General features: G+C 48.9%; 1 protein-coding gene across 2 annotated transcripts in view; it reads left to right on the forward strand.

Moving 5' to 3' along the window:
• Positions 1 to 666: 666 nt before the first annotated feature.
• Positions 667 to 9,938, forward strand: part of HIPK1 (homeodomain interacting protein kinase 1) — a 35,039-nt gene continuing 25,767 nt past the window's right edge. Inside the window, exons 1-2 of one of the 2 annotated variants that reach the window (XM_034770632.1) lie at positions 667 to 859; positions 4,374 to 5,451. In XM_034770632.1, the coding sequence (XP_034626523.1) occupies positions 4,376 to 5,451 (1,076 nt within the window). In that variant the 5' untranslated portion in view covers positions 667 to 859; positions 4,374 to 4,375. The remainder of the gene's footprint in view (positions 860 to 4,373; positions 5,452 to 9,938) is intronic. The other variant, XM_034770631.1, reaches the window with a different exon arrangement.

A 9,938-nucleotide genomic window follows, 5' to 3' on the forward strand; every position in this document is an offset into this window, starting at 1 on the left:
CCGGGGGGGCAGGGGCCTGGCAAAGATCAGGGCTGCGGAAGGAGCCGGGGAGGCCCCTGGAGACGGGCTGACCTGTGGCTGCGCCTCTCGCGGGCCGGGGCAGAGTCTGAGGTGAGGAAACACCAACAGCCGCCCGCTGGGCTCCGGGAGCAGCGCAGCGCCGCGCTCACCCGGCCTTGCTCCGGGGCCTGCTGGAGCAGGAGAGCCGCGCAGGGGCCACGTTCCCATGGCAACACGGCCAGGCCCAGCGCGCCTGCCCGGGTCCTTCCCCCGGGGGGCGGGGCTCAGGGCGCCGGGGCTCTGGCCACTAGGGGCACACTCACTGCTGTGTCAGGCGCAGCGCGGCTGGAGGAAAGGATGGAAGCCCGCAAGGGTCCGCCCTAGCGCCCTTGGCCAAAGCCGCTTGCGTCTTGGGGACGCTTCCGCCTCAGTAGCACCACGGCGGCACCTCGCTTCCGCCTCGGTAACCTCGATGGCGATGGGCCGAGCCGTCACGTGACCCTGGTTCAATGCCTCGGCGCTCGGCTGTTCCGGGGCTGGGCCGCGTTCGGGGCTCGGCTGGCTCAGTCTGGCGTAGGCAGCCGAGGGCCCGGAGCGCAGCGGGAGCCGGAGCCGGAGCGGGCTGAAGGGAACCGGGGTCCGGCGAGCGGCGGGGGCGCGGAGCGGGGGGAGCCGGGCCAGGCCGGGCCGTGGGGCGAGGCGGGGCCTGGCGGCGGCGGAGCGGCCTGGAGGCTCCCCCCGGGCGGGGCGGGCCTGGACCGGCGGCCGCTCCGGGGCTATGATGCGCCCGCTCCGGGGCCCCGCATCCCCTCGTGTCCCCCCGGCAGCTCCAGCCCGCGGCTGAGACCCCCCACCAGCGGTGAGTGCGCCCGGGGCCTTGCGGCCTGCTCGGGCCGGGCCTGCCCCCGACGGGCCGGGCGGAGCTCCCGCGGGAGCGGCTCCCCGCCCGGCCCGCGTATCGGCCCTGCCCCGCTCGGGCGCCGATCCGATCCGAGCCGGGCCGGGCCGCTCAGGTTTGTCTGCGCTCCGGGATCCGCCTTGTGTAAGTGCCCGGGCGGGGTGAGGCCCGGGTTGTCCCCGGCGCGGGGTGAGGCTTTGCGAAATACAGCAGCGAGCGCTTTAAGAGGCTGTTGATTGAACAGAGCAAGCCGCTACAAGTCGGCAGGATGGTTGCCCGTGTTCTTTGTCTACGTACCACATACACTTCCTAAGCTGCGTTTGCTTTCGGTTCATATTAGTTTGCCGTACAAACCAAAACCCGAGACAGCCAGAAATAATCGCTCATTTGAAGAAACAAAACTCTGCCAATTGTTCAAGAGGCACCATTCAGTTATTCCACTGAATCAGTTAAAAAAAAGCCTTATAAATATCTCAAAGCCTGTAATTTTACCTTTAAAAGCTGATTGGGAATAACTGGTCTTGGTTCATTCCATTTTAAGGTTAATAAGATAAAAGTATCTGTAACTGTAAATCAAAGAAGCTGTTTTGTAGGCTCCATTTGGTTGCGGAGTTCCTAATTTAGAATTTGCTGGGATTAGAAATGCTTCAGAACATGAGAATAAGGAAGCTATGATAGTATTGCTGTGTAAACCCACTTTTTTCTTAAAATATAATTTAACACCAAAGCTCACAGCACTCCGTAGAAATAGGCCGGTATAAATGTCTGCTGGCACAGCCGTGGTGTTCAGGCTGGCGAAGGAGTGACCCCGACTGGCATAGTGGTGCCAGCAGAAGCCCCTAGAGTAGATGCAGTTTTACAACTTTTTACAGGTTTCGCTTATTTTGCTCATGGAGAGTGGTCCTATTCTATTGGTACAAAGCTTTGCTGGTATAGCTTCGTCCATGCTCGGAGCACTTTGCTGGTATAGTAGGCGGGGGTAAAGCACTCCCAGTGAGGATGTGGCTGTGATTTCAGATTGTGAAAGCCCCACTCCATTTAAAGTATACACTCTGAATATGTAAACAACTGTTCTCTGCCAAGTGGCCCTCTCATACAGTAATCTGTATGCATAGTGCAGTTCCTTTGATATGGGAGATTCTGGTTTGGTTCCCCACTGTGCCTAGTCTGTACTGGGGCTATACAGATGGGGGCTGTTGAAGCTGTTTCACTTCAGTAAGAGATTTCAATGGGCCAGCTAAAGGATTAGACTCCCTCTGTGGTCCAGTGGCTAGGTAGGCCATCCCTGTTCCTACCCTTTCTTAAGGAGGTAGGCACGGGACTTGAACCAGCATCTCCCACTTTCTAGGTGAGTACCCTGACCACTGCACTAGAGAGGAGTTCTTATGTTTGATTCTTGCATTGGCCCAATTAGTATTTGATTAAAGTGAAAGAGCTTCAAGTGCCCCATAGCAGACTATCTCATAGCCCAGCATTTAGGTAATTCACTTGGAGAGGCAGGAGATTACTGTTCAAATCCCTTCCTAGCAGGGGAATTGAACCAGAAGTCCCTATATGCTAGGTGACCATCCAAACACTAGGCTAGAAAGGGTGCCTTGTTTTTGCCCAATTAATATTTAATGAAAATGGAACAAAGTTCTAGACTAGCGCCTAAATGAAATTTAGGAAAGGAGACTCTTTTTTTTTTTTAAAAAGACTATGTCCATCACTCAAAGAAAATGACAGTTTAGAATACGTCTTCCAGCTGCATCTTCGGGTCACTGGTCTGGTCTGGGTCAGTAATGATTGGAAGGCATTACCATCTGGAATGAGTTGGTGGTCCTGATCCTAGAAGACAGGGACTGGTCATAAGACACTTCTCATAGATATGTCATTCACCTTAATGCAAGCAGGATTTTATTTTCTTTAAGTAATAAGGTGGATTTACTCATCTCTTGCTACTGGTGATTGTTCCATTGGCAGGCAAACCTAGCTAATAGTTTGCATGCCTACTTGATTGTTTGTTTGTTTGTTTTTAAATAGATTGGACCAGCACCTAAAATGCAAGTATAGACAAAATACCTTCCCCAGAACAGTTACATTATTGTCTGTCTAGGTCATTATACTGACAGTATTACCTTTCAGATTTCTGGGGAATCTTCTATAGAATATTGTATTGTGTCATCCCCAAGCGACTCAGATTCAGTTATGAATTGCAGACTTTGTATCTGTTCCCCCCACTCTAATGTGTATTAATACTGAGAATTTGTGGTTAGGTTCTGACAGTAGAGAGACAAGGTGGATGATGTTCTGACTTGTCAGGCAATAAAATGAGTGGCTTATTAGGCAGCTCTGAAGACCCAAACTTAGTATTTTCCTTGTAACGCAAAGAAAGGAGATTTTGCTTGTGTCTCTGCACAAAGCCTAACAAAGGATTTGAGAAAGGAGTTTCTTAGCTTTTTTTCAGTTGTCAACCCTCCCATAATGTAGAACAGAGGGAATCTGTATTTTGGGCATAATGTGACATACAGGGTTTCCTATTTGCTAAGCACTGACTTTTCAGTTTGTAAACTGGAGAATCTCCCCCATCTAAATTCCATTCCCTGTTTACTGGTGAGTGGACGCCCTCGTCTTGGGAATCGGTAAGCAGCTGCTGTATTGTCGCCCTTCCTTATTTCCCCAGTCATCGTGTGCTGTGATTCTCTTTGGAGCTGATCCTGGCGGGTGCTGAGTGCCCCATTTCCAACTAAAGTTAGTGGGGATTGATGGTGCTCTCTTGAAGGATGGGACCCTTTGACTAGCCCTAGGACTCTTATGTATGTTTAATTAAATGCTCTTTAAACCCTCTGAGGCAAATAAACCAAACTGATAGTTTGAAGGCCTTCATTTCTACTGGTATTTGGTTATGTTGTGGCACCTCAGGGTGTGGAGATATAGATAAGTCTGTATGACAGACATGCCAAGTTCCTGGCTAGCTTCATACACCAGACCTGCAAGAGTGCTCTCATTTGCAATCTTCTTTCCTTGTTTGTTTTAGATTTTCCCCCCATTGTTTCTTAATGCTGTTCTGAAACCTGTGGGGAAAGTGTGGTTCAATACAGAGGAGCTGAATTAGCTCTGCAGTTTCCCCTCCTCCCAGCCCTTAGTTCTCTCTTTCAGTAGAATCCCCTTAACGTTGGGCAAGGCAAGCGAGGAGCTGGGGCTTTTCTGCATTGCCCACAGCAAGGTCAGTGTCGGTGCTTGGCAGGTGAGACTGGTAAATGTTCACTCCAGCCCCCAGAAAGGCCTGGGTGGCAGCTGTGGGAGCAGCTATTAGAAAAGAAACCTTGTTGCCTTCCATGCTGACATGGGTCATGTGGTGAAGGGTCTCTATCTCAATAGGGTGCGTGGAAAGACTAATATGATCTTGATTTGCTGTGCAAACTGAGGATTTCCTTGATTCTTGACCTGCTATTATGGCGCCATTACTAATCAGATCGTTCTCTTCTCATTTCAGGTATGGCCTCACAGCTGCAGGTGTTCTCCCCTCCGTCAGTATCGTCGAGTGCCTTCTGCAGTGCCAAGAAACTAAAAGTGGAGCCCTCTGGCTGGGATGTTTCAGGACAGAGCAGTAGCGACAAGTATTATACCCGCAGCAAAACCCTCCCAGCTGCTCAAGGGCAAGCAAGCTCCTCTCGCCAGGTAGCGAATTTCAGCATCCCTGCTTACGATCAGAGCCTCCTTCTCCCTGCTCCTTCGGTTGAGCATATTGTGGTTACAGCTGCAGACAGTACAGGCAGCGGTGCAACAACGTCCTTCCAGAACAGCCAGACCTTCACACACAGGAGCAACGTTTCTTTACTGGAACCATACCAGAAATGTGGATTGAAAAGGAAAAGTGAGGAGGTCGACAGCAACGGTAGCGTGCAGATAATTGAGGAACATCCACCTCTCATGCTGCAAAACAGACCTGCGGTGGGTGCTGCGGCCACTACCACCACTGTAACCACTAAAAGTAGCAGCTCCAGTGGTGAAGGGGATTACCAGCTGGTCCAGCATGAGATCCTATGCTCCATGACAAACAGCTACGAGGTCTTGGAGTTTCTGGGCCGAGGAACGTTTGGGCAGGTGGCGAAGTGCTGGAAACGCAGCACAAAGGAGATTGTAGCTATCAAAATCCTGAAGAACCATCCCTCCTATGCCAGACAAGGCCAGATAGAAGTGAGCATCCTCTCTCGCTTGAGCAGCGAGAATGCGGACGAGTATAACTTCGTTCGCTCTTATGAGTGCTTTCAGCACAAGAACCACACATGCCTTGTGTTTGAGATGCTAGAACAGAACTTGTACGACTTCTTAAAACAAAACAAGTTCAGCCCACTGCCCCTAAAATACATCCGGCCAATTCTGCAGCAGGTGGCCACTGCCTTGATGAAGCTAAAGAGCCTGGGTCTGATACATGCTGATTTGAAACCAGAAAACATCATGCTGGTGGATCCCATCCGCCAGCCCTACAGGGTGAAGGTCATAGACTTTGGCTCAGCCAGCCATGTATCTAAAGCCGTGTGCTCCACTTATTTGCAGTCGCGCTATTACAGGTAAGGATTTATACACGAGGCTATCTCTGTACCCTTGCATCTGTAAAGTAGACCTGGCACTGGAGGGGTGTTACTTACTGGGAGTAGATGAGCCCCACATCCTCAATCAATATGCAAAAACCAGATCAGGGAGGACAAACCTCATCTCTTGGAAGGACTGAATTATTGTCCAGAGGGCAAGGTGTAAACTTAAGAGTCCACTCAGGCCAGAGCAGTACATCCGCTGATAGCGGTGGGAAACTTACACAAAGATAAGGTCAGAACGACCTTCATGCAGTACATAAACTTGTAGCCATTACCATTTATGGCCAGTAGCTTAGTCAGTCACTCAGTAGGAAAACAAGCTCCATTTTATATGTGTTTTTACATCTGCCCTTTATTTCTTTTCCTTCCCTGTCCTCCTCATTTCTCTACCTTTACCCTCTGTCACCTTCCATATCTCCTTCCTGGCAGCAATTCCCACTGCCCCCTGCACACCCTGTATGCTGTGCTCCCACCTCTTTCCTGTCTCATCTGCTAAAATGATAAATGGTAATGCTGACATGTAGTGTGGTCAGGTTTAGTGCTAACACAGAGATAAATGGAGCTCAGCTGTTGTTTCAGGGTGTCTGCAGACCCAGGAAGACTGTATTGCATCAGTTAACCTCCCAAAAGGGAACTAAGCTTTTCTTTGCAACTATGAAATCTAGAAACTTTTGAACGGAAAGCGAAGGGTTCTCTGATCAGCTCAGCTTAAACCTCTGCAGCAGAATGTTCAGAGTTTGACTAAACAGTTATTTTGGAACTGCCATTTTGGAGAGCTACTCCTTTAATAAAATAGTGCAGGAGGCTGTATGAACAGAAGAAAGGCCGTACTGGGTCAGACCAAAGGTCCATCTAGCCCAGTATCCTGTCTACCGACAGTGGCCAATGCCTCTTTCATCATTAATACCAGAGATACTGACTTGACCTGTGAGGTGGATGTTTAATCGAAAGCTGTATGGGCACCAGGGTTTGAAAAAATATACCTGTCACCTCTGCTAGCTTGAGGGCTAAGTCTGCCAGTCGTAATGAAAATGACTTTCTCACTTGCCAAGCCACGCGTTTCATGAAGAGAGTAGTTAGGAGAGGAAATTCGTATACAGGTGAACAGAGCTGCAACTTTGGCAATGTGACCTCCCTAAACGTGCAGCCCTCTTCTTTCCTCCTCACCCCAAATGCCTGCCGTAAATTGCAACTAGCCTATTCTGTGCGTGTTCAATAGAAAATTAGCTGCTGCAGTACACTACCGGTAGATGCAGCAAAAGACTTGAATTGTCTCCCCTTTCTGTAAAATGTCTCTTGACCAATTTAAAAATTAATTTATCAACTTTAATTAGCCATAACAATTTAAATATGTCAGAAGTTCACAACTTGTCCAAGGCTTGTCAGTTACCTGTTGTCCTTTTACCCAGTCACTCCCTGTATCTAGCATTGTCAGTGAACTCCATTGCACTGAAATGAGTCCTGCCATGCTTAACCATCCTGGGAAGGAAAGTGGGTTTGCAGACAGATAAGGAGATCTAATAGTGCTCTTTACAAAGGATTTCAGTGAGCCAGCTCTCTGCTCCCCGGCTTTATCCCCCTTGGGAAAAGTAGAAGCAGCTCCACCCTATACCCTGGGTCCCTACTCACCAGTCCAGAATTACCATTACTCATTAAACCCCAGTAGGCATCTTTGCCCATATAGATAGAGCAGGCTATGCCCTTCCAGTTATTAGATCATAGAATGTCAGGGTTGGAAGGGACCTCAGGAGATCATCTAGTCCAACCTCCTACTCAAAGCAGGACCAATCCCCAGACAGTTTTTCGTCCCCTCAAAAATTGAACTCTCAACCCTGGGTTTAGCAGGCCAATGCTCAAACCACTGAGCTATTCGTCCTGAAGGAAGGCCTCGTGCTCAGCTCTGTCTTCCTTCCCAGTTCATGGTGACTTTTCAGTGTAAGTTACAGTACATTTTAAAGTGACCTCTTATGCCAGGAACCTTTTATTTGCACATTTATTAAAGTAACTTTCACAAAGGTCCTTCTGTTCCTATATGTCTAGAGTTATGCTCAATGGAGCACTATTTTTTCTCATGGTCATACAGCTACCCATTCAGTGGCTCGAAACAAAACAGTGTAACTACTCTGTGATCCTTCTAGCCTGAGAGAACTACTAAATAAATATCAAGACCTCCTCCCCTGGCGTGGAGGGAGCATGGGGAGAGAAGTGTCCCAAGGGGGCCCTGGAAAGGAAACTGCTTGCCCTGCTATGCATGTCCTACTAAACTAAAAGCCATTTCCGTCTCCCCGAAGGTGGGGTGACTGGCCCTGCTGGAGATACGAGTATTCCAATGCTGTCTAAGTCTAGGCCTGCTTCACTGGAGTTGAGAGGAATCCGGCAATCTGGAAAACTATTTAATGTGGTGTGAAATTTACATCAATGTTGAGGCTAACTAAAATCTGCTTTCTAGGTGTAGAAACTAGTTTCTCTTGGGGAAGAGTTATGTTGCTTCTGGCTTCATTTCACATTGAAAAGAGCTTTCAAGATGAGGCTTGAAGCTCCAGCATTGTGTTTGTGATAAGACAGACTAATTCGTGTTTTACTTCAGCAGCTGTTTTAAAACAAATTAATTGTTTCCTGTCCTGTCTTCACTTCGTATTGGTCTTGTGTCAGTGTCTTGGCCACTCACTCAGGAATGGCTTTTTGAGCTAAAACTTTCAAATCTGGATACCTGAAGTGAGGCTGCTACAGGGACTTAAGTCAGTGGCTTTTTCCAGAAGTGCTGAGCACTCCGACATCCCCTAACTTTAATGGGCTGTATGGGGGCTTGGCTCTTCGGGGGGGGGTAAAAAGCAGTTTGGAAAGTCTGTGTGTCTGAATTTAGGAGTCAACACTTTGGCTCCTAGCCAACTGCTGTAATGAGTGTAGCGTGGGCTTTAATTGTACAATAACAGAATGGAAGACGCTATACTGTTCTGTGTCTAATTTTGTCACCCACTTGGATCTAAATTGTGGTGGGGGGGGGGAGGTGGGCTGAATTGTCCCTCCAGTACTCGTGGCTCTGAACTGCACAAATTTTTCACAACAGGAGAAGCCTAGTTTCATAATATTGTGCCTCTTGTCATTGAATCTGGACTATTTAAATCCACCTGGTAGGGTTTTATGGGGTGTGGGGAGAGGGAGTCCACAATAGGTGCACTGTGGTGATTTTTTACTCCATCCACTGTGGTATCGAGCACTGGCAGCAGTTGGCGAGAGGCTGGCACCCTTGGGTTGCTGTTCCAGAACAGGCTACGGCCATGGGAGGTGAAGTGTGAGCAAGGGAAACAACTTCTGGATTCTGTTCTGCCTCATTGCATTCCTGGCTTGTCTAGGTGGATGACGCCGCTGGAGCCATATTTCCAGCAGAGATTTGACATTGACTTTGTCAGGCCAGGATTTAAAATGCACAGAATGTGCAATTGCTTTCCCTACACGGGTTGTGAGGTACCTGCTCCTAGGGAGAGGTGTGGTTGGGCTGGCTCACTCTCCGCTTTGGTGTTACTGTTAGCTCTGCAGTGCTGATCAGACTGAGGTAAATCCTGACGGAAGGGGGCATATGAATGTCGGGCCATGCAGGACATTTTCAGATGTCATTGATGCCTAGTAGGGGAATCGCATTAACAGCAGATCCATCAGACAGTTTAAGCTGCTCTGATAAGACACTTTCACAGTGACCAGCTCCAGGAGAGGGGACAACTCTTTCCAGTTCTATGCATCCTATTGCCTATAACAGCTAGCGTGGTGAGTATGGGCCATTGCTACCTCGAGAGAATGGGGGAGGGTATTTATACTACTATCCTCATTGCAAGAGAAGACTCTCCATACTGAGGCAGTCTTTTGGTGGAAATACAGGGCAGTCACAGTAGTGAGGAAGATTCAGGGTCTGCATCGCTGAACAGGTGGGATGAGATGTGCTTAGGCCCATCTTGTAACCTACCACTACTGTACTATATGTTGATCAGAGGAGCCTCCGTTGTGCAGTACTATCTGTTCCTTAGCTCTGTGCTGGGCCTTGTGCCCTGCACTGCTCTGGCCCTGGCTGGCCTGGGGAGCAGTAGTGCATACCACCAAAAGTCTGACTTTCTCCACCTCTTAAACTAGCTTTGCTCCTACATGACTCTCTGGCATCGCCATTGTAATGGCATGAGCCGGAAATCAACACTTGCTGTCTGGACATGATCAAGGGGAGGTGCCCTCTCCACAAACACCACTCCTTTTGAAACAGTCTGGTTGTAGTGGAAGAATATGAGTTTTGTGGCAACCTTCCCTGTTGCTGGCTGGGGGTACTTGCTGGCCCTGGAAATCAGAATGTAACAATCTTATACTCAGAGGAGGAATTCTATCAGTTGTCATTTTCTACCTCAGAGAGAGCTTCCGATAGTGCAGATTAATAATCTAATCCTAGAAAGATCAGGTGGGTGGTGCCTTTTATTGGACCAATT

This window comes from Trachemys scripta, chromosome 4 (assembly GCF_013100865.1).
Source record: "Trachemys scripta elegans isolate TJP31775 chromosome 4, CAS_Tse_1.0, whole genome shotgun sequence".
In the NCBI taxonomy this organism is placed as follows: domain Eukaryota; kingdom Metazoa; phylum Chordata; order Testudines; family Emydidae; genus Trachemys; species Trachemys scripta.